Here is a 26,020-nt window from a genome sequence, read left to right on the forward strand (position 1 = left end):
AGCTCACAAGCTTCAAGGTCAGATATGAGATCTAGATGGGAATAATAAACATGTTGAAATTGGCAACCTAGCGCCCGGCCCGTGCGACCATTCGATTACAGATCGACGGTGTGCTAATTTGATGCTAGATCTAAGTGGCTGATTGAGTTTGAATTGTTGCCGCTTGTGGGATTATGAAACATGACAGGTTTTTTATAAGGTGTAATTAACGCTTTGAATTTTGTGGGGGCATGACAGCTATTAAATTGGTTTCAGATCTCTACGCTGAGACTCTTTTGACTTGTCAACTATGATCAATTAACATATCAAGTGAAACCTTTGACAAGTTCTCTGAAAACTGTGACTTTGAAAATGAACATGATGAGCACTTTGACAGAATACATTTACTAATTTAGGTAAGAAAAGCTGTAGTAGGTTTCATTCTCAATTTTGGTTTTGTTTTGTAAAAGGAAAAATCTGTGTAGTCAGTTTCTGAGCAAAATATTGTTTTAAGATTAATACAAAAGTAAAACTTCTTTAACAAACAGTAGGCAGCATGGTGTGGAGTTTGCATGTTCCCCCCGTGCCTGTGTGGGTTTACTCCCGGTTTGGTCCTAAATTCCAAAAACGTGCACGGTAGGCCGACTGAGTACCTGTGATTGGCTGTTCACGGTTCAGCAAATGAATGTCCTTCAGTAGCTGACTGATTAGGTTATTAATCTGAAAGCCAAATATTTTCGGGCTTCCTCAGTAGACTTTCTTCTGATTTCTGCCTCATTTTGGAGATGTTGTGTTCAACCACTGCATCTCTTGTTCTGTCTAGCGCTGATGGTTTTTTCCCTCTTCTCTCTCTCTTACATTGTGAGCCCCTGCTGTTTTCATTCGAGTCTAAATGGGCAACAGCTACAACCACACCTGGAACAACATTTATGTGCAATCTTCCAAAACACGTACCCATTCCGCCATTTCTGTCAAAGTCAGCAATTGCTTTCAATCCCTTTTTTGGCACACATACTATCAATTTAAGTGTACAATAGCTGGCAAAAAAAGTAGCAATTAGCAAGCCCATCTCTCCCTGAGGCAAAGGCTTTCATGGGTATTCAGTCCCATCGAAGAGATTGTTGTTTTGTTTCGTTTTCCCAAACAATAAAGTCCAAAGAAATTTGGAGAAAAATAGACTTCTGTGACAGCTTGACTAATTCTAGGCTTAGACATATATATTGAAGACAGCTAATGGCATGCCCCAAATTGACGCCAACCCCACAGAACGTGTTTGCCCTACTCGGCCTTTATCCTCAGTGAAGAGAAGCCTCCATTTCCTCTCTGGAGGGTTCACGGCTATTGGGCTGGGGCTTGTCAGAAACGATTACGTCCCATGGTCCCCAGAAGGGCCTCCTCTTAATATGATCTGATAAGCATTTCCTTGCATATTAGCAGAGAGACGCGGCGGTCGTACTGTTCCCGCTAGATAATGGAGTGAGCTGGCAAACAGCATTTGTCAGAGACAGCCACTTACCTGATCCGTGCACGACATGCTGAGCAATACTAATAATAGTCTCTCCGCCAGACTAGCAGTTAGCGGGCCACACAACTCTGCGGCTGGCCAATCGATTGTCATTTACTCGCCTTTCAAATCAACAGGGGGTAAAAGATGTAGCGAGGCCACTTCCTGTCATCTTCAGACACATATGAGGGACAAATTAGCATTTTTTTTACCAATGATGACACGCAAAACCATGTCATTGTAATATAAAAATAATGTATGTAAAGATACGAGTTTAATGGCTACAACAAAAACAATATGTTCAGAATGTATATATATATATATATATATATATATATATATATATATATATATATATATATATATATATATATATATATATATATATATATAAATAATTGTACTTTTCCCTTTTGACCAACTCCAACATGAGCTTATCATTTCACCGTTGAAACCCCGCTGAAATGATATGCGATGGCAAGAAAAGGAATGAGAAAGCGCGTGAGGCTGAAGGAGTCAGCGAGCTGAAAAGTGAAGAAACAAACAGAAGACACAGTGACTATTTTCCTGTTCATCATCTCCGCTCATGCAGAACACGAGCAATAACGGCATCCATTTGGCTGGCGAGGGAGCCTGAGCGGGACCTTGTTTCCTTATGGCCGTCGGTTGGCATTAGCCCAGCGCACTTATATCGTTAAATCGCTCATTAGAGGCGGAATAAAATACATAATTTGATTTACAGAGCCAGAATCACTCCCCCAGCAAACAGGTAAGCTGTGCAAATACAATTACATGGCAACAATGACTTCAGGGTGGCGGAACTTATCAGCAGTGCCCAATGGCTTTCTTCAAGCATAAATGTGCATTGACATTTACCCAAAGGCGCTAGGAGCAGAACTCCTAACCATTTTTATTCACCATGTTGTGGGACTTGAGAGAAATCAAAGCCAAAAAAGGGTAAACATGTTCACAATGAGCTGAACAGGGCTATATTCCGCTTGTGGATAGCAAAAGAAATCCAGCTTGTTGTTACACTCTAGATGAAAACAAAAACAGATGAAAGTGGGCGGCATTGAAGTCCAAATCAATTGCAGCCGCGAAAGAGTTAATAGTCTGTTAAAACAAGTGCAAAAGTGACAATAAACGGGCCACGGGACACACATACTGGATTCTCTCCACTCACAATACATCAACATTTCGACACAAATGTGCGTGTAAACATGCCAAGTGCAACATCTTTGTGAGGACGTTTCCAACTACCCTCACTCATTTGCACCTGAATGGTTAGGCCGTGTTCCACAATCCTTTCCAGACAATAGGGGACATTCCAGTCCAACCGACAACGCGGTCCCAAATTAAAACGCTGGGAGACGTTATTCTCTCCGCCGCAAAAATGCAGACACGCAACCCAATAAAGCCTATTGTACCTGTGCTCCATCCTGGTCCTGTGGGGCATTTTCATCCCCTCTGTGTAAGCAAAACTGACATCCTTTATAAAAGATTTATGAGGCAAAGATGCAAACGATGGAGCGTGAACTCTCTTGGGTACGGCATCTTCCATCTGTGAAGGATCACCTGTTCTTAGGCAGGCTAAAGTGCTTGTTCACCGCTAGTGCTAACAGGCGTCTGGATGCAGGCGGAACTGTGGATCACTTGCTACCTACCAGCAGACAGAAAATCCCAGCACGTCTGCCTCATGGTCGACTTCCTGTATGGACTTTGCATGTTCTCTCTATTTTCCCATCTCTTACTCCAGGCCTTATGGCTTCTTCGCCAAAACATGCATGGTAGGTTAAATGAAAATAATGAATTATCCACAATAGAGAATGTAGGTGTCAATGACTATACAGTTTGTGCCCTTTCATTGACTGGCAATCAACTGACTGACAACTGCGATAGGCTCAAGCTCACCCATGACACGTTTTAAAGTATTTCTCAAGATGTTGGTGACTATCATTTGGATTTCAACTCCCCCCCCCCACATGCAGAGTGAAGGGTTATATAAGTGAATAGTGAAGAGTATTAGACAGAGGTGACCAAGCCAAGCCGCGTGATATCTTGCGACCCACTTGACAAACAATTTGATATAAGTTGGTTACAATAACCTTAAAACAGGATGTTAAGTAAAACGTTTTCTTTACAATAATGTGCTCTATGTGCATTCTGATTAATATCGTGTTTGTAAATATTGTTAACGTATCCAGATACACTTTGTTCTACTTTCTTTGAATCATTCCGCTTGTTATCCAGATAACCCAAGCACAGTGGCTTTGACAGAGTTGTGCTCCTGGAGAGCGACATTCATCCAAGGCTCCCAAAGGGAGGGGTTGGAGGGGGGGAGCGACAAAATGCCAGGCTTTGTTTGTTGCTTGCCTCATCCCTCAGCTTCGCTACTCGCCAATTCTCTCTATTGACCTTCTGGGGCATCTTGCCACGCCTCCTCTCATAAGTCTGGAACACAAACGTAGCGTCATTCAAAGTGGGGTCACACTTGTTGCTTTTATCAAATCTTCTATTCATCCCTTGCACGAACTTGATACTCCTTGTCTCGAGCATCCCCCACAAGGCGGCTGCGGGTTTAAACTGTGACCAGAGTCTGCGACATCATCTTGCTACAAAATAGAGACGGCCTCTTGTTAGTTGCCAGCTTTAAGAGCACATCAGAGCTCGATGGAAGTCATCCACGAAACAAGAAATGGAAGGCAACTGTTTACACATTGCATTTGATCCTATTGTGGAAGTGGATGTTGTTTTGTTTTGAAAAACACTTGCCACATGAAGTAGACATAAATAAATAAATAAATAAATAAATAAATAAATTTTGGAATGAGTGAAACGATGCAGATTCAGTTCCATCTCCATTTAACGTTTAGCCCCTCTTCCGACGTTTTTCGCTAACCTCGATGTCCCTTTCGCTGAAGCAGCTCGCTCTACCTGACACTAGCAGACGGAAGGCTTACAGCTGAGAGTAATGTTGGGGCAAGTGACGAATGCCCAAGCTAATGAAACATTATCTCGCGCCCCATCCCGCTGATTCCACAGCAGTCCTTTTTTCTCCTCTATTCTTTTCGTGCCATTCTGCCAAATTACTGAGTCACTATCCATCAGGGGGCCCTTGAGAAAAAAAAGGCTGTGGAAATGCAATACAGGTACAAAAAGATTTACGTACACATAGCACTTGGAAGATCTGATTTCATACGATTGTGGCTCTAATCCCATTTCCCAACTCTTCTGATTTAATCAGTCACATATAAACGTTATTCGTCTAATTCAGGGCAAAATGTCACTCTTAATGAATGAATGATGATCAAATGGGAACACACACCTACTGTGTTTCAACGGATGTCAGCCTGGGCTTTTAAAACTGTCCACATGGAAATGTTCATCTTTTGCGTATTTGAATTTCTAATCACCTATCAGCAGCTGACATGAATTTGCTATCAAAAATGATATATATATTAATTTCTGCATGACCTATGTGTGTCCAAGCACTGCACATTCAAAGAGGAAATGACAGAATTGTGATTTCATATTTTCCCATCTGTCTTTTGCTTTGTCCGTGCGGCTGCTTCGGTTTTGTCCCAATCCTTCGTCTCTACTTTCTCTCACGTCGTCTCTGTCTCCAAGATCTATGATGTGAAAAAAAGGGGGGGTGACAAAAAAAAAAACACGAGCAACCCAAGCGGCAGACTAAAGGCTTTTATAAGCCATACAAATAGGCTGCAAATCGGATTAGGGCGGAGAAGGGATCCTTTTCTATTGAAAATCCATCTCGTGATAGGGTGGACATTGTACGTACAATGACAGGCAGACATACACTTGTGAAAACGTGCGAGGGTGACAAGCATGGAGAATGCAACTAATCTACATGAAAGAGGAAGCTTTCTTATTGAAAGCAACAGAGGAAGACGCTGCATTCGATTATTCCACTAAAGAATATTCCAGACGCTTTGTGATCAGCTCTTATTATGTGTGCGAATGAAGCAAAAGGGGAATAAGCAACATGAAAGGACTAATGGCGGCCAAGAAAATACTATTTACATCAATGTTTGAATATTGTTTTTGTTGCATTCAGCTCCCTTTGTGTTCCAAATGAATTCATATCAGCAGCATCGTATCGGCACAAAAACACAGTCCTGCAAGTTGTTCAAACCCCAACTTTCATTTGCAACCAATTTCTGAAATATCCCGTCTGTGTTTGAGCTTCAGTCGGGAGAGCATTAATAGATTTGAATTAATCCAACCACACTCAATCGTCAGCCTTTAGAGCTTCTTGTTAAAAAATATCACATGATTTTTAAATATTTTTGGATTCAATGCTTGGATTTCCAAATAAAAATAAAATGCAACTACTGGTCTGTTTGCTTACGGGGGGGGGGGGATTCTCTAATTTCAAAAGTTTTAGCCAAGCAAGTCCAAAAACCATCGATTTAAGTCATCCTCTGTCAGGTCATGCAACCGGAGAGCTCCATCGCTGCTCGAAGGTTTTTGGCCACAAGAAGACTCAGAGCCACAGAGGGCACGAGCTTTATTTTGCCTCAGATGCTTTCTCTGAATACGGAACGCTCTGCTGAATGCCAGCCTGTGTGGGAAAGGAGAAGCAAATTGAAGCCCACTTGCACTGTGCTCCTCATCAGGGAAAAGGCTATTGTTGTGTGTGCACTCCAATTCCCGAGTGACAGGCGGACTCGGCACATCCGTTAATGTGCGGAGCTCAGAGATGGACAAACCACGCTGGAATTTCATTACCTTACTTACTCATCCTTTCTGTCTCTCTAACTCTCACTCTTGGCGAGTTGATGAGAGGCGATTCCGTTGGTCCAGCAAATAACCGGGGAAAAATAGTACAACTCCAATTCAATTAATGGGTAATGATTTAGTGTTCCATTCACCCTGAAAGAAATTGGCATTCCATTCTCAGAGCTGCCGGGATGTTGTGTTTCCTGAAAGGATAGGACCTAGCTAGAAGGACAAGCGGTTTAATCACAAAACCAAACTCGTCTGAAAATAAATGAAACCATGCTCGGAACGGTCTAATTGTGACATTTGGTGACATTTGAGAGAGCAATGTTTACACTGGGTGACATTTTTTCTTGAGTTCGGTCCAACAGCTGTTTTTAGCTCATATTTGGGTGCGGAACCCTAAACCGGTCTCAAGAGTGGATGTGAGGGACTGGTGTAAGCAGAAAACCAAAACAGAAATCCCCATGGATTGTTTTTGGTCTACTTGCTTAACTTGTTTTTGATCTTACAAGTCCAAATGTGACTAAACACATTAGTATTATTTCATTATAACCAAAATATTTCTCCCAAGGAAATTGTTAATTAAATCGGCTTCTGGCGGGAGGAATGTAATCAAATCCCAAAATAATTGCAGATCCAACAGCCTCCTGAAACACATTGGACTTTTGATGGCTCATTGTAATCTCAACTCTTTAGGTTATTTGAATTTGGCAATATCATCTGATATCAGTGGCGTTCTTTGTGCAAATTGAATCATCCTGTGGTGGAATTTGTTTCCCATTCCAAATACGGGCCTATCCCAAAAAAAACAACGCGAGAGATACGCCATCGGGAAAAACTCAAATAGCGTTTCTGTATTCAGGGAGAGATGCTGCATTGACACAATGTTAATAATGAATTCTGTCCTTCATCTCTTTGTGATTTATTCAGCACCATATTGATTTATACAATTGCAGAGGCACTAAGGAGCACACTATGCCTGATATGGACATTGGCAGTGGCCGGCGTAAATGATTAAGCCAGATGTCTGAAAACGAGCTTCTGCAAAGGACTACGGCATCTATGCTAATTGGATGATGGTGCTTAATCTAAAGAAGTGTAAATTAAAAAGCTTCTACAGCGGGCGCTCACATCCATAGTGGAGGAGCAACCTGGAAATAGCTTCACTTCACTCAACCCGTACACAAAATACAAATTGAATTCATTGCACTTCCACCACTTAGACACGTCTTGCCTGACATCAACTTGGAAAAAAAAGTTGGCAAGCGTAAGACGTTTTGCACACATCTTTGTTTGGTTGATTCTTAATTTCCACAAGCCCATCCCAAGATCAATCACTTGGCCAAGCATGATGGAGGAGCCTGTCAGACCCCACTGCTGTGGCCTTGATTCACTAAAACAAAACAGTCGGCGGCTTTACAGAAAGGTTCAAATAAAGAAGAAAAAAAAAAAAACGCGAGGCCATGGCGCAGACGAGAAGGAAGAATAATGAGGGCTGTGAATGTCAAAATGTACGGAGCAAAGAAAAATGACATCCCGGGACTAAATTGATATAAGGGGCATGCCATGCTTGGTTACTTAATACATGAGGTAAAGTGTTGGGATTTCGAGCTACGACACCAGTTGTGAACTTGGGTTCTCCCTTCTGACTAAAGTCAGCAAGGCCTCATTATCTGATGTCTTTAAATCTCATGCTGACAGTTTAGTGTTTGCATTTGTCCTCCACGTCGTTCACCACAAAACATTTAGAAAAGGAAATGCCAACATGAGGTAATTAACAAATAAAATCCATCCTAGGCTAACGTCTTTTTAGTTCCGTCGCCTTTCTTGTTCTATGTTTTTTCCGTATGCCCTGAAGCACCACGCTGCCTCTTACTGGTAACTCTGGGTACTACACCAGCACAAATCTTGGACTCATGTAAATCACATGATTGCGGAGACCCATCTATTCATTTCTCACATATCACAACATCAGAGCATCCCACGAGTGTCAGCAAAAGAAACGCTTCGCTTCTGATGACGATGTCGACTATATAAGCAGAGAACTGCACCGTTCAGCTCAGCTCAGCTTGATGTGATTAAGCAGCATTTTCAATAAAGTGTTCGACAACACTTTTCCGCAACATAACAACCCGAGGAAGCCATTATGCGGCGTTGTCAGCAGTTAACCTTCCAGTTGCACTTCAAAGCAAAATCCAGGGCCAAGCAGCATGGAGGTGAACCCCCCACCCTCGCAACAACACACACATACCCCCACACACGCCTTTGGGAGGCCAGGATAGGACCAAAGCACCGTGCTCAGCACAGTCGCCGGGCTCACACATCAAACAACTTCATTCTATAGCCATAGAGAGCACACACGAAAAGGATGAGACATGCATCCCATTGGCTTGATTGGTCGGAGAATGTCAGAGGGCAGAGGTGTACGACCAGCTGGAAGCCGCACAAAAGCCAAAGGAAATTTTCAATCAACTTCTATTATGTGACCGATGTTGTATGGTGTGGGGCATGAATAGGAAAATTCTATATGTTGAAATATATTTGCAGTAATTGGGACAGGTACAATAATTAGTTTGGAAATTCAGAATGTTTTGCGCTCACAGGGTGCATAGCATTGAATTAAAAAAAAAAATTTCTAATCTTGTATTCAAAATATGGCTTCAAGATCAAGATATTGACAGGCAGAGCAATATTTGCTGGAAGCATGTTTATGCTGAATATATTTGCATGTTCATTTCCGTCATGTGCCATAGTGTTTGTGAATAAATTAATATTCAAATAAAGTGATCCCCCACCAATATAAGCGGAGCCGCACTTTTTTCCTATCCTCTATTTAAAACATGTGAGTGTGCAAATAATAACAACAAATAAAAAACAAGTGCTTCAAAAGCCCTCCCTGCCAAATAAATCCATCCAATTATAGTTTTGCACATTGGTTCTCAACTCATCACTTTTGGCACTTGTTGAAGTTAAGTCACCACCCACTTTTATAGAAATTAAAAACAATTAAGAAAATGTTCTGTGTTCAGATAACCTTTGAAAACATCCGTACATCATATTCTAAGACAATTGGAACCACATAATGCATTCTTACCCTCAACATCTATAGCAATGAAATGTTGTATCTCCGTAAAATTGTAACCTAAGGAGCACCTTCAAATTTTTACTGCCTGTCTTGACAGCCCAAACGGTTCCATAAACTCACCAGTTGAAAATGGTTGATTTAGGCACACAGAACAGCCTAAAACATTGCCAGTGTATGTCAAATAAATGCTTAAATAGACATGTTTAATTACAATTTTTCTCAATGTATTTTAATTCCGTAAATAAAATTTAACACGAGTGAACCAGCATTGTTAAAATATATATATATATATATATATATATATATATACACATTTGCCAAGCTAGTGAATGCGAATGTTAAACAATATATGTGCGCAAATGAGATGCAACCCATGCCACTTTGTCCTCGTGACAAATAGAGATGCGAAATGTTGAAATAGAAGTGTGAAAATTTTAATTGTTAACCTTGCATTACTCTTCATTAGCATGTTTGTCAGCTTTCTATTGACGCTTTATGCGTTATGTGCCACAAATAAACTGAGGCACCTTTTATAAATAATAATGATGTTTATCATGAGATACATTTGGGTTTCTAATTTAAACTTCATAAGGAATCCAATGTTGTAGTCTCATGAAGTTTAGATAATCTAGTCATGTATAAGACTTTATAATATCCATCCACTCAATGCTTTGGAATTATACTGTGCACAACAGCTAACACACACACACACACACACACACACACACACACACACACACACACACACACACACACACACACACACACACACACACACACACACACACACACACACACACACACACAGAGGTGAAAGCGTCATTGCACCATCAAGAGTGCCATGTGAACGGATGGAGGCTCGGTTCATCTGCAGTGCGTCAGAGTCTCGCAAGCTGGCAGGTCTCCTATTCTCCATTCGCTTATTCATCTCTTTCACTAACAGCCAACATCGTCTGACACACACACGCACACACACACAGACACACTTGGCATCCAGTCACCCACCAGGACCAGAACAATACCACTTGATAGACCACAATGTCGTCATTTTAAGCAAAGCCAAATCACATTCAGGTGCACCACACAGTCGCCACAAAACAAACGCAGCTAATTGTCGTTTCCAAAGGAATCGCTTCTTGGATGAAATGCAATGTACAATCAAAGTCCATTAGTGTAACAGCAAAAGTCCAGCGGGATGATTCCCAAAGGTGTAGTACTGAGAAATGACTAAAGAAGACAGCATAAAGAAAATCTTCAGCCACGAGAATAAATTATGCATACAAATTTGCCACAGGTTCAAAAAATGCTTTGGCAGTTAGGTGGCTCAGGCTGCAGATGAAGTAAATAAATAATCCTCTTTAATAATTCATTAAAATTCATGTTGCTTTGCCTCCAGCCTTGACAGTATTTAGAATGCAGCCTGCAAGGGTTCTGACTTATGTGTGAGGTAAAAAAAAATATATATATTGAAACCAGAGAAGGAGTGCAAAGAGAAGCAAAAGGCCTCCCCATAATGATATCCACCATGTTTTAAATATTTTGCAAAAACACCGATAGACACTTGTCAACATCTCATCCCCTGATTGCTCCACTTCTCCTTAGAATGAGATATCCAATCTCGAGAGTGTGGAGATAAGTTCAGAAAGAGCTTCGGGCTGCATACGCCAAAGCTGTAAAGAAGCAACACAGACACAGCCAGACTGCAAATTAGAGCTAAAAGTCAGCACATGAAGACAGCGAGAAGGTAAAAGAAGAAAAGAGTTCATTAAGTCAGCAGCGAACTTCTCTCCGAACAATTTGAATGACACCGGTACATAAACCGTGTCTGTGTGTCGGTGTGTGTATGTGTGTGTGTGTGTGCACACGCGTGAGATGGTGCTTAAATGAAGACTCGCGCCCCAAAATCAATCAAACCTTTTGAAATGCATTTTACATGATTTTTATTCAAATTTGGCAGCGTATTCTGCCTGCTTGTAGTTGGTTGCCGTTCACACATTCAGAAGCTGTGTCAAGTTTGTGTGGCTTCTGCATAATAACGACTCTGGGGGAGGGGGTGGCGGGGGTTCGTGATTCAAAGAACATTTTCAAAGCAAAATCAAGCGCGCGCAAATCAGGTGTACAAGCTGTGTGGTTATTTTGTATTGTCACCCCATTTGGAAGCAAGCAAAGGCTAAACGCTTATTAGGTTAAACACATAGAGCCTTGATTTAGCTGTGACGTATTTATATTTAATTTTGATTTCAGGGCCTCGCAGAACATGACAAAGTCTTAATATATAACGAGAATGATTTTCCGTCTATGTTGTCATGGTCTGCTTGTCAGCTAATGATGCAAAACCCATCATGATGTCACTAGGCCAGTGATTGGCAACTGGAGGCAGCCCATGACCACACTGAGGTGTCTCTTGATTGATTATTTAAATAAAATAATAATAATCATCCACTGGAGAAGGGTGGATAAGGGGGGCGGGGCAGTGTTGGTGACACATGACCCCAAAACAAACAATTACAGCAACTCCCTTGAAGCAGCTTTCGCTTAGGATCATTGAAGATTACGACGCTTTAAATTATGCTGTAGCATCAAAATAAGACGACGCTGACACAAGACTCATTTTGTCTCCCTGTGAACATCAAGAAACTTCACTATCAGAGGACTGATGTCATCAGCGTCATGCTGAGCACACCCTCTTGCATGTCGTGGCCATCAAGGACATGCCACAATCGTTCTCGTCTAACGTGCCTCTGATTGTTAAACAGAATTCTCTGTCTACTCAGTCTCCTACAAGCCTAAGCACAATATACATGTTACCATAGAAAGTGCAAACCATTAGCACAAAGTACAAATGTCACTCGCTATGCTATCAGAAAAACCCAGAGATGTTCATGTATTATGCCAACCTTACTTTGTTGAACATGCTGTCGGACGGCAATGGTCTTGCAGCACCGGGCCACACCGCGCTAATGAGTTTGACAGAGTCTCAACGTGACCCGAGCCTCAGGACTAACAGAGTGAGACCATTACCAAAGTCACAGTGATGCATAATAATTGGATGGTTTGATGGAGTCAAAGAAAAAAAGAATGCAACTCGGTGAATCGCCAGATGGGATCAGGAAGCCCAGCAGATCCGCATGGATGGTGGGCGGCCCGGCCCGTTGCTCTGCAGAGGAAGCAGTACGCATTCAAGCAGGACATTTACTCTCTATTCTCTAATGGTACCTTTAGAGGGCTGTTCAAAGCTATATCCTCTGGTTTGAATTCAGATGGCTCCATTTGAAAGGACGAGCGCCTGTTAAGCCGCTAACCTGTGGCTTGCAAATCAAAATGCTACACGTGGGAGCTCAGACGCAAATTGATGCGTTGAAAATGCAACCACCTCTCAATCCTTTTAACAAACACCCAAGTATTCCATAGCGCTCGCGGAAGGCATATGTCACTAACTGTATGTGCCAATTCCGACTAGTCATTTTGAGCATGAGCCTTGATGCTAAATTGCTTCACACAGCTATGAATTTAATGCTCAATTTAACCGGGTTGTAAATCTCTCACTGTCATGACAATTTAAAAGAGAAACATTCTTACAAGGGAGCAATTTTAAGATCTTGTCTAGTCTGTGAAGATAATGTGCCAATTACATAAAAGTACAGTACATTTGGGTTGTGTTGGACACTTTAAGAATAAAAAGTTATTTTTCCAGTGCAGATGTTCCTTCCACGCTTTACTTTGCAGTAGTTGCCATGCCAATCCTTCACATTGAGCGTTTGTCTACCCAGGCTAAATTGCAGTTTATGGCAATCAGATGGGATCTTTTTCCTGGAGGCCATAGTTAGTAAGACACTCTCTTCTGTCTTACTGCTGTGGTGTGTAACGTAAACACTGTCACGGGCACCATCTCCTCCTCCACCTCCGCGGTTCTCTTCTTCAGGAGTTCGCAGAGCTATTATTCTTATCTGAAAAGCTTGCAGGCTACAAAGACGATAGACAAGAGTCGGAGAATGAGAATGGAAGAGAGGCACGCCAAGCGACAAAACAAGACAGGAGGGAAAAACAGATTCTCCTCTGAAGTCAAGATCGATTCTACCATTGTGTTCCGGCAACGCTTATTGGCAACAAAAACGAGGACTCTATTGATTTGTATTTCAATCAAAAATGTAGGTTGTCTCTTTTATAATTTCTAGGCTTCCTCACAATAGAAAAACAAAAACTGGCTCTTTTTTTTTTACACTCAAAGGACACTGGGGCATTTTTGACATGATAATTATGTTGCACGTATCGCTAGCTTTTTCTTTTCTAAAGTCAGAGTAGTGACTTTTTCCATGGTATTCTTCCTTGCTGCAGCAAGAGCAAGTTCAATTCGCACTGCATTATGGATCCGTTATAAGATTTCTAGAATGAAGGGGGTGGGGGGGACATCACAAAGGATGAAAACAATCTTGACGTTCAAGGGATAACTTGGAAACTACCACCTTCAGTAGATCATACGAGAACATGTTATAGGAATGTGTTTGGATATGAAAATATTAGGGAGGGGGGGAAATAACAACAAAAATAATGTTACACCTTTCAACACCAAGGCTAAATTCCAATGGAAGTGAACGTGTGAACTAGTGCTTGTGTGCCCTCATGTGTTGTTCTCCGATACATTCTTCTGCATTGCTCACTAATTAGCTTCAAGATTGACGGCTGGATCACTTTGCCGGTCTATAATCCTTTAATTTCTCCATTTAGGATAATGTGCTGACATTAAACACAAACAAATCCACAAAATGTATTGCATTGATTTTATTTTTATTATTTTTCATCTTTGAATATCTCCTGTGAAGACGAATGAGGTGTCTGAGCACAAGTGATCATACCAAAACGATGTACCTGAGACTTTCCACCACTACATCGGGTCTGATACAAGCTACTAAAAAATGTTGTTCACCGAATACTGAATGCGTAATCTCTCTCTCGCTCTTCGTTTTTTTATGTCACTTCATCTTCACTAAGCAGTAAACGTTTTATTTTGTGTCGGCGCGGATGCCTTTCGCCTAGACTGTCATAAATACAAATCGACAGCTATGAATGTGCTTTGTTGACAAGCTGTCTGGGGTGACGTTAAATTATTGACACATTATTGCTGGTAAAGTAAACAATTTGTGGTTTACATTGCTATTCTGAATAGGAGAAGCCCCTGTTTTCAAGTCAATGCTGGTATTGTGAATTGGGGGTCTTGTTTTCGCTTTTCTTTATAGGGTTGAGTAAACGAATAGGCTAATAATTACCAATCCGATAATCCACGGGTAAACGTCGCAAAAACAGGTCATACAGAAAGGATTGTATGCCAGTGAATGATTTAAGATGACAAAACATCACTTTATCCAGAAAAGCCGATTTATATTTAGTTGTGTGTAAATCCTATTGTCCAAAGCGGCGGTGAAAACCTTTGGTAATGAACTGAAAGATTACAGGTTATTTTTACAGCCAAAAAGGTGACACAGAGGTCTCCGCGTGGGAACGTGATTTGTTTTTATGCCGCAACAAAAAAAAGCCAATGAAATCTTAATCAAGGCTCCCGATCGTTTGCATGCGCAGAGATGCAGAGCGCAAATACAAATTGATTGAGGGCAAGCTTGATCAATAGCAAAAAAAAAAGCACTACGGTAAGAAACGCAGAAAGTATTTACGTGAAATGATATGACTTAGTCATTTGTGCGGCTGTGTGATCAAAACAAGCTATATAATTTGTTTCCAAGGAACATGAAAGAAACGCACATTTATCCCATTTAATAAACGATTACGCCTTTAATTTCCTCTTCAACACAGTCCTCATTCCCTTGCCAGTGACTCCAGTTTTGGCAGCATGAGAGCTAGCTAGTCCTTGCCTTTTTCATATAATTGCTTCATGATTTCCCTCACAATCTTTTTGCAGATGCAGGCTGGAGGCTCCATTTACCTTCATTTGAAGGTCACGATTCAGAGGCACTATTAGCTCGCATCTATTTTGGTGGGAAAAGTGCAACAGCACGCAGGTGGTGTTATTAACCCTTTGAAGTTGTCATCTTTTTAGTCTTTTGTGAAGTGTATTTACTGAATCTTATATAAGACCCCTGGGATGGTTTTTTTAGAGAGCAATTGAAAGACAGCTGCTGTGTGAATACATTGAAGAGCTGCAGGTCAAAATGATACACAAACAAGTGCATGAGGTAAAACTTTGTAATTCTAAAGAATTCAGCAGGCGCCCACTGGAGGAACCAGTTTGAGATTCACAAGGTTTCCTCCACACAGAAAGACCTTGGTTGATGGACAGCCCCGTGCACAAAGCGCCACACACAAATGTCATGTTTGATGTCGTTGCAGCAGTCCACAGAAGAGGAATGAACTATACGGCCTTGTTTATATAGCGCTAACTTAAAAAGAGCTGGCTCTCAACTTTGCCCAAATTTGATACATAGTAGGTTGTCGAGAACAGAAAATAGCTTATGACCCTCATGAGGACAAGTGGTATAGAAATGTGTTGTTTTCTTTAGACACATTTTTTGTTGATATACTGTGCTGTGGCGTGCAGCATAGCTTGGGTGGCTTGCTAGATGCATTTGGCTTCTCACGCGTGTCATGAGGCAGAGAGTTGGTTAAAGCCAGGAACACAGTCTGCTTTCCTACCAAGGCTAACAAGAGAAAGAGAAATGATGCAGCTCATCATCACTACCTGTATTCTATCGCCTCACGACAGACTGCTGGTCCTGGCTGCAGAGATGAAATACTCTCTGAAGGACAAGAGAGACCTTCAGGAGTCAAAGGCAAAATGGCATCCCGCTTATCACGTGCATAGACACATAATCCCTCCAAACCTTCTTTTGCTCACACGCACACACACAAACACACACATGGAGTTGTTGGGACCAAACATACTTATGGACGGCCTTTTGCTCGCTTTGGAGACAAACGGCGGGCTGTTGCAAAGCAGATATGGCTCCATGCCAGATTCTCCTTGTGTAGTCTAATTGGGGTCACATAGCGAGTCATTTTGTGAAAGTAACTTCTAGAGACGGCAACAAACAATAGGAAAACCACACTGAAGTGTTTCGCTGTTGGGGTCATGATCCTACTTAAATTTATCTTCTACTGCACTGTTCTTTTACCCTGAAAAAGAGGAAGCAGTTAATAATAGTACGGTAAAAAGGCAATAAATCAAAAGCGTTGGGATGAGGCCAGTAAGGAGAGACACCTACTTCATCGCTTCAAATAGAAAGAGCAAATAAAAGGGACAGAGCTGACTTGCCACTTCCTACTGTCTTCTAAATCTGTTCTAAAGGTCCTCTAGAATCCTGGATATTTTTCCAAGGAATCATCAAGTCATATGCACGCCAGTGATGTCCGTACATTACTGTGACGGGTGCAGTCAATGAATTCAGGGTGAGGTAGCTGCTCAAAATAGCCACACGTTTATTCTCATCCACTCACTGCCGGAGCTAGAGGCGGGGTTGTTCGCGGGGTCACTAACCATCCCCTTGTTTTATGGTTTCATTTTAAATCATTTTCAATTGGTGGCAAAAAATAGAATTTCCCTCCAAGTTCTACAATATTCCCCTCAAACGGAACAGCTCCCTGTTCCATTTCAAAAGCACCATACTCAAAAGTTGGAGTTTAGTTGAGAAATGTAAACCAAGTTTGAGTAAGGCAACATGTTGAAAGTGCATTTGAAGGCTTGAGAAGCAGACAGTGCTCTGTCAGGTGAAACATCACCTCTGTCATTTGTGTGTGTGTGTGTGTGTGTGTGTGTGTGTGTGTGTGTGTGTGTGTGTGTGTGTGTGTGTGTGTGTGTGTGTGTGTGTGTGTGTGTGTGAGAGAGAGAGAGAGAGAGAGAGAGAGAGAGAGAGAGAGAGAGAGAGAGAGAGAGAGAGAGAGAGAGAGAGAGAGAGAGAGAGAGAGAGAGAGAGAGAGAGAGAGAGAGAGAGAGAGACAGACAGAGAGACAGACAGAGAGAGAGAGAGAGAGACAGAGAGAGAGAGAGAGAGAGAGAGAGACAGAGACAGAGAGATACAGACAGACAGACTGAGCAAAAGGGTGTGAGGAAGAAAGCGAGAAAGGAGAGAGAGCAAGATAAGGTGTCTGTCCAGCTCTTGGAGGGTGGTGATGGTTTACACAGCGCTGTGAAATCATTGGAATATTTCTTTTCATAGCTTATCTCACCACAGCGGGAATCTGCAGGAACCACAACTCCAATTCAACTTCTTTGTGGGCTGCCTGTGTACCCGCCTCCTGCTCTCGTCCTGTTCCAGTTCACAGTCAAACGTCTCCATCACAGCATATGATGATTTATTCAGAACAACTTAGGAGAAGTGCAGGGATTTTTTTTTTCTTTTCAGTGAATTTAACAAAAAGGTTTTATGACGCACTAATGAGTATGAACGGCTTTTGAACTTCAACAACAAATCAAGTAAAATAGTTGAATGGGACATGTTCACTTCAAACACTTACAGAAAGGGGGAAAAAAAAGATGGTGGTCACAACATTTTGTTGAATGCGCATTTTGTTCTTGCTTGTACTAAAACTCAAGGCTGCTCCATTTTCTTCCAGAGACCCCTTAGTGGTAACCACATTTTTATTCCTAATTTTTCAACTTTGTTATGTTCCAGCCTTGTGCCCCACTGCAAAAATGAAGACATGTTTTGATGATGTTTACCATGGGAACATTTACGGCAGCATTCATTCAAAGTCGCGAATGTTTGTCAAACATAACGGTGCAATGGATTCAGAAAGGCCCAAGATAGAAGAATTAATTGCAATACCATTGTAAAACCAAAGCAAACGCACACCACATGACACATTGTGTTTAATCACACAAGAGATATGCCAAGAATGAATGCAGAATAACGCTCAATTAGTCCTACTCAGGAAACATAATGTACTCGCATCCACAGCGCCCACACATGACAAAACAAGTCCCATTTCACCACAGCGTGAGGCCCCGATGTGACTGGAAACAGAAGCCTGGTTCACAGTGAGCCTGCTGGGCCACAGCCCTTTGGTCCTTCCCACAAACGCTCACTGTCATTTTCTTTGAGGACGCAACAGCCTCGGTCTCTAGCGGTCCCGCAACCTGCTCACAAGCACCGTAGCGGCCGAAAACCCAACACAGCTGATCCATTTGTTTTCTTGAAAGCTGACAGTTTCGGGTTATACAACGTGCAGTGAAGCCGTGTTAAATAAAGGATTCCTCTCGCTTAGCGTACTAGCATAGAGAAGGCAGGCCTTTGGTAAATCGAGCGAGCGCACATTAATCATCGCACGACGACCGACGAGTGGACGATTTGGAGGGCGGCATGGTTGCGAGATAGCGACCGCCATACATCACGGGAATAGCGGATGTATTTGACTTGGGTTCAAAATGTCTGTGGCAATAAAGACACCTTGGCCCATTTCTAAACAGGCAGCAAGCGTGAGCCCCAAGGCCGCTGTGGTTCTCTACCTCCCTCCAAAATAACAAAAGAAAGCATAATTCAATTGTTCCAGCGGAAGCTGAAAGATCCTCATGTCAGTTGCTATTGCAAAGTGACAAATAATCCTCTTGCCATTTCTCATTTTACACACGACAAAGATGGACTGAAAATGTTAGCATCACAACAACACTCTAAAATGTCACCAACATGACTTCAAACGAAAAGCCCCTCGTACAAACTTTTACATGAGCCAAAAATAGTGGATGCTTCTTTGGTCATTTCATACCATGGCCAAATTTAAAGAAATAATAAAAAAAATGGAAGCATCTCTCAGTGATACAGTTTAGAACTCTAGATTGCAGCAGAGATGGATTTTTCTATTACAGCAGATTCACCAACACATAGAAGAGGCACACGGGAGAAAATGCAGCATAATTTCTCATGGCAGAAATGAACCTTATGATGGATGCTCAACACTGGCTGCTCTGAACAGAAATGGAGCAAATGAAAACAGAACTGCATTGCCTGCAAAAAAATCCAAAAGACACTACTTGGAAAATGTCTCATTATAGATTGTAAAATACTCAACTTCTTTCAGGTTTGGACACAAATCGATAAGAAATGACAACGGCCGTACAGAGGAAAAATACATTCGGAGCCCATTGTTGCAACTGCCCGCTTCAGTATCCACACCTTTTAGAGTTTATATTACACAAGCACAACCTTCAACACTAGAGCAGTGATGAGGAGACACACAACATAACAAAGGTCTTGCACATACATTGTGAAGAAGACCCACACTCAATCAATTTCTCTATGAGAATGATGCAAAGGGGAAAGAAACAAATCAATAATTGTGATCCAGCAGCAAACGTACTTTTGAGAATGTTCTGGCCGTGCGTCACAACCCTGGGAACTATCACTGTGTAGAAGTTCTGGGAGAAGCCTGACCTGCATGGAGGTTTTACGGACAGGGTCGTCTTACTCCCCTGTGAAAGAAAATGAATTGTTAAGCATCAGCAAATTAACTAGCAGTTTCAGCGAGTCATTTCTTAGTCTTTTTCAGGCTGGTATTATCAAAAACATTGCATCGTTAGACTACTATGACAAAACTTCAACCCGACCAGGGTGACCTTTCCTCCTAAAACATGCAAGTACATGATATTGGAGATCATTATCACCATTACAACTTTCATCATCATTGCTATGTGATGAAAAAGACAAGCATGGTGCTCAATGCCTCACAGGAGATGCTAATAAAAGAAGGTCAAACATATGTGTTACTACATGTAGTCCTCAACCTACCACAGAGACCCTACTTATATGAAATTGTATTTCTCAGCTTTCACATTCAGTGGTTAAACTGAATTTTTTTCCTAAAATTTCCGTTGATTCCCAAGCACTGGCCTGCAGAATTTAGTGTGTTGCAAGAGATCGTCAGGTGTGCCACGGGAAATAAGCCAATCAAATATTATCTATTACATAAATGAAGTACCTTTTTTCATGTATCTTCAGAAATAATATAGTTTATGGCATTTGTTTGGTTGTGTGCAGTGTTATTTCTGTTGTGTAAAATATAGCCTCGGTTCAATGGATGTTGGGAAACAACAGTCTACAAACAAATGAGAAACACATTCTCATTTTATTTTTAGAAACGATGCTGATGGTTTACAGATACAGATAATAAAAAATAAAAAAATGCTCAGGCAGGGTCCAAAACGGAGCATCAGACATTGCAATGGATAAGAATGTGCAGGTGTACCTAACAAAGTGGTCGGTGACATTTGGTCAGATTGGCAATAAAAACCAGCTGAGCGTCGTCACGAGTGATTCTTTGCCCTAGAAATAAACATACGGATAGCCAACAACCACGACGAACCTAAAAGTTCAATACTAAATAAGGGCATGGCGGTGCGTAAATGTGCATGGCCCAAGTTGGTAACACCATCAGCCGTAACAGAACAAGGAGCCTATTTAAAAACCTCTTCTGCAGCTCAGCGTTTCCGAAAGACAAGCTAAACGAGAAGAGTTGCCAGTGACTTTTTCACCCCGGTTCGACCACCCAAAAAATAAAATCTTCCCGACAGTCAAGCCGCGCTATACTTGGGCTGCTTTTTATTTTTGGCGCATCAGTGGCACTGCGGGAGAAAAAAAAAGTGCTCGTTCCACGGCCACTCTCATGCACCGCACCAGTGCAGCACTCCCACAACACATGAAGCAATTAACTCATCTTACCGAGGATGCTGCGGCGAATAAGGTGCACGCCGCGATGACGCAGCCTATGTTCATCTTTGCAGAGTTTAAAGGGGGAAAATGAGAGTCTTCTGCTTTGCTCAGTAGACCTCGGTAATTCCCGGATTTTATCTCTTCCTCTTGGGAGTGCGGCGAGGAAAAAATGCGCCTACTTGGAAGTGCCGATGACAAGAGAGATGCTGAGCTCTCAGCTCTGGTCACAGAAAGAGCCGCCGCCGGTACCGTTGGAGCAGCCACCGCGTCACTGTAACCCCTCCTACCTCCAACAGGGGAGCAGCCAGAGCAAAGCGCTCACTGTGCACTTCCTCCAATTCCACCAGATGTCCCGTAACTGAGCTTGGAAAAGAATTGAAAGCACAGTCGGTTTGTTTGTACCTGCACAGTGAATGCCGAAAGACTCAATCTATCATGCTGCTGGGCGCATGAGGCGGGGAAAAAAAAGCCCAAACAGGACTACTAGTGCATATTTGTATGTTGCTTCAATAAAGCAACCAAGATACAGTCAACCGTCAATGTAATAAAGTTCTGCAACACTGTAAATTACAACCACAAATAGTTAACACAAATAAATCAGCCTTGTCAATCAATGCTGAGCATCATCTCCTGGTCTTCAAAATCAAATATCATAGAAAGGTTAACTTATTGAAAAATCTCATTCATTAGTTCAATTCAAGTCAAATATATATGCCAACTAACAAACTTTCTTTTGATTATGATTTCTGTCACGGTAAAACTAAAATTAAAGAAAAAAATGGGGTAGATGGGCATGGACTGATGTAACAAATTAACTAATTATCAATTAATGCCATTAAATGTGGGATAATGCCCCTGTCTTGGTGTCTGTTTTGTACAGGCATCAAGAATAATGAGACTTTCTATAGTGGGTCAGGTAACAGTTGTTCTACCAGGTCTCCCTTGAAATAATTGCCTGGCAACTGTGTGAACTACGCCGTTAACTGGTCTCACAATTTAATAATGTTGACATTTCCGAAGCCTCTGATCCGTGCCTCGATTTCCATATCTGAGAGGTCATGACAATTTAATCCCATCAAAAGGAATAGGACAGTATTGCAGTGTCAATCACTGAGCCAGAGCATTTTCAGTGCATTAAAAAAAATCTACACACCCCATCATGAATAACTCAATAGAGGAGCAATTGCTACTGAAGAAGAGACATTGTATAGAACAAGTTATCCCTCTTCAAATTTTTTCAAGTTTTTTTTTTTTTTTGTCATAGAAAGGAGAGGCATTAATATGAATACACAACCTCCACATTTAAAGTGCATTTGATAAAGTTGTTCTTGTAGTTTCTCTTGAGTCTTTTATTTTTTTTTCTAGCAGAAGTCTGAAGGTTTATGGTAATGCTGAATAGTATTTGGATCTGTTCAGAATTCCCTCCACCAGGTTCCAGCTATAGAAAAACAGCCCCAAAGCCTGAGCCTTGTCGTAAAATATCCCATGTGTTAATTTTGTTTTCTGGCTGTAAAGTCAATAGACAATATGAATACTGAAGATAAATGTTAATTGTGGATGATGGGGGTAAGTGTATATTTCATATTTTCACTGTATGGAATGTAACGTTTTGAGTTTAGCTACAAAGATGAATTGTTTCAGCCTGGGTAAGGGTTCACACCCCATCACACAAATATTGCCATAACATTGTAGATATTTCCAAGGTAATCCTGAGGCGTTCTTAGAACAGCCGGCAGGCACAGTCTGTTCAGCATGTCCTGAGACTTCCCAGGGGCCTCCTCCCAGTGGAACGTGCCCTGATGAGGTGCATCCTAAAAATGTCCGAGCCACCTCATTGGACTCCTTTCGAATCAGGAAGTGAACCAAAACAGGATAAATAATGACAATAATCAAATAATGATATATATGAAAAATGTGGTCACATTTACATAATGTAGCACTTGTATGACACTCTTATTTTGAAAGACAAAGCACCCCTTCTGGAAGAGGAAGTCGCTGGAACTAATAAACATCACATACTTATTATGGATGCTGGTGTGCAAAGTGAAAAGGGTTGTAACAGCTTCGCCAGAAATAGGCAAGCAGCCCGGGAATCACCTATTGAGCCCCACTGGCTATTTGTTACAAAGTTGCTTTTTTTTAAATTAAATATCATAGCATTTTCCACTCTTTCAAATGGAAACTCATGTTTTTTCAACACATGCAGATTCATAGCACATATGCTATTATCAACTGTGTCGAAAGGCCCATTATCACTGACCTGAGGCAGCATAGCAATCAGCCCACACTGTGTGCGCTACTTTTTTTACTCTGGTTCGTCAAACAGTATGTGATGTCTACAAAAGTCGTTATGAAATCCTGCTGGAGGTGGGTTTTTTTTCAATTGTGCCGGCAGAATGACTCATAGGTCTTCTCACTTGGAAATCGGTGCCAAACCTCAGCCTTCTAAAATACTTGTTCAGGTAGTCGAAAAATGCTAAAACATCATCATCAAAATCTTCCACTGTGAGACTACGTTAAAATAAACAAGTAAAAGAAGAAGAAAGAAAGAACATTAATTCACTTTGTGATGTTAAAAGTGAACCAAATCTATTTTGTGTGTTTGGTGTTTAAACACATCTCTTGGGTACTTCCTACTAAAGGAACATTATGCAAATGTGCTATTGCAAATATTGCTTTTAGATGCAGTTTGCTTTGGGTATTATTTACTACGGGGCTTAATTAACTACACACAAAAAATATATAGCATGTGTATGTAGAAGGATGAAGCTCCATCATATAATGGCACAAGCCCATCAGTGTAAAAGAAAAGCAATAACACATAAAACTGTTGTGTGAATAATTCAGTAGGAGGAAGCATAAATAGTGGATTAGGCTTGATTTAATTTTGTCTGTGTGGAAGCAGTGCTTGTCATTAAACAAACAAAGAGAGGGGCAACTGAGAAGAAGAGTTCAGAACCCGCATGGCAAGTCCTTTCCAGGTAGCCAAATCAGTCCAGTGCGAAGCTCAGATGAAAGCAGCCGCACGGGCAAAACCACAGCTACCATAAAACCGACTTCATTGTTTCAATGGTCGTCTCTCAGGGCACCATTTTCACAAAAAGATCACTGAACCGTTTGCCTCATAACACAGCCTCACACTGATCTCTATTCACATGGGCACACATCAGGTGAGATTTGTTTCACTTTGATACCAAACCAAATCTGTGTGCTCGGAGTAGCTGACAATGGAGCCCTTCCAGGAAAAAAAAATGGAGAATTTCAAATTCAATGTCTGACACCATGAATATGGATGGATGGATGGATACACGGTTTCCCATTTTGAGATTCTTTGCAAGGCAGCACTTTTGGGCTTTATTGATTTGCTGAAGGCAAATATTCAAAATGGCTCTTGAATAATTGTATTAGCATTCAAATAAGTATTCATGAGATGGGAGACATCAGTAATATGAACATATCATGATTTGTTGGCAACTGTTTGAAGTCATTCACCCGGGCGGGGCCGATGCCTGAATAAGAGCAGATGTAGCCTGCAATCGGTGGCAGAGAAAATATTGGGAGAAATGTGAAGTGATCCTTCTTTGGGCAATGGGCGCTAAGAAGAGGAGCCAAAGCTCGAACGACACCGGCCGAATGGTTGATTGAGTTTTGTCGGAGGAATGGGTCTTGGCTGTGTGAAAGGCAAAATCATCTTTTTCCATATTCCTCCATCATTTTAACACTGCATTGAAAAACGCCAATACATAATCACACCTGAGAAATGACACTCGCAGTGTATTCAAACTCTATCGTGGTGTCAAAGATTTATATAAGTTGGACAATGCAGTCGTCGCTAATGTAGTTTCCCTTCTATTGTCCTCTATCGGCTAAATCTTCTCGTTTCTATAGCACCTCCGCCAGTCTTTTTGCAAGCCAGAATCTGCTTGCAAATGTTAAATGTAATAGAATTCAGGAACCAACCGTCTGCTGCGTGGCCCCATGTAGCGGACCCCAGTTGACAAAATGCTTGGGATGCTGTACGCTTGTCATGTAGCTTGCCCTATTTAAATGGGCTCTGCCCTCTATGTCTCCTTCCAGGTACAGATATGAAATATTGACTGTTCTCATATTGGGCTGCAACCCACAACCCCCATTAAGCCTCGCTGCCGCTGTTATACTCTGCTATCAAAGTGCTGGCACAGCAAACTGAAGAGCGGAAGCAGGCAGATATACAATGGGCAAGGATTTAACAGACAATAAAAGTATGTATGAGGAAATATACACAATGTAGCAATGGAGGAGAGGAGGTGTCACAAATGCACCTAGCACAAGTCTTGTGGGGCGCTATTAAATCAAGTCTGAGGAAATATGAGACAGTATGGATGGACATGCTCTTCCTAAAAAAATAAAAGGATATAAATTAATAAATAAAAGGAAGCTGAATGTGCAGAAAGTCGCAATTGTGCCCTGTTGTCTGCGGTCAACTGCTGAGTGACAAATTGCCATTTCGCAGCACGCTTGCCAATTGTACATCCCCCTTGACTCGAGAGTGTGTACATCTGAAACAGTCCTCCTAGAAAAAAAGTACACTTGCTGGCTTTCTAAATGTTCTCAGTCTAGCATGGTGGGGGAGTCTTTAGCTTTCTTCTGTTTAAAAGTACAAGAAGGTCCAAATGTGCACTGTGCACAAAGAGAGAAAAAGCCACAAATTCTCATCAGGTTGATAAAAAGAACTTTACTCAAAAGCAAGTAGACTGCTTGATGTAGGCGGTATTCACATTGGAAGAAATACTAATAGGTTTCATAAAAAGTGAGGCTTTGAATTATGTCTGCCTGTCAAATGTATTCAATTGCAGGATAAAGTCATGCATTGCTTTTGAATCTAAGGTTAATAATCACCACTTCAAGTGCCAAGATTACGCAGGCTTCACACACGCACAAAGATCTCTTCAGTCATGTTGAAAATGCAATACAAGGAACCAAAACTGGAGTTTTACCAAGCATCTTACAAAACAGTATTTATTAGAAAGAAAGGTCCTGCTTTTTGTGTGTTTCTTTTCTTTCAACAAATTGTACGATCGA

At 41.5% G+C, this 26,020-nt stretch overlaps 1 protein-coding gene across 12 annotated transcripts in view; it reads right to left on the bottom strand.

Annotated features, from left to right (window-relative positions):
* Positions 1–26,020, bottom strand: part of cdh4 (cadherin 4, type 1, R-cadherin (retinal)) — a 141,299-nt gene that overhangs the window by 74,765 nt on the left and 40,514 nt on the right. For 2 of the 12 annotated variants that reach the window (XM_085924546.1, XM_085924544.1), the window contains exons 1-2: positions 20,969–21,075; positions 19,611–19,722 (exon numbers count right to left, since the gene is read on the bottom strand). The exons of 8 other annotated variants lie outside the window; for them this stretch is intronic. In XM_085924546.1, the coding sequence (XP_085780672.1) occupies positions 19,611–19,722; positions 20,969–21,022 (166 nt within the window). In that variant the 5' untranslated portion in view covers positions 21,023–21,075. Of the gene's footprint in view, positions 1–19,610; positions 19,723–20,968; positions 21,076–26,020 lie in introns of those variants that run through there. 2 more of the 12 variants (XM_085924551.1, XM_085924547.1) reach the window with 2 other exon arrangements.

Source organism: Syngnathus leptorhynchus, chromosome 11 (assembly GCF_054491065.1).
Source record: "Syngnathus leptorhynchus isolate UIUO chromosome 11, UIUO_Slep, whole genome shotgun sequence".
NCBI classification, from domain to species: Eukaryota; Metazoa; Chordata; class Actinopteri; order Syngnathiformes; family Syngnathidae; genus Syngnathus; species Syngnathus leptorhynchus.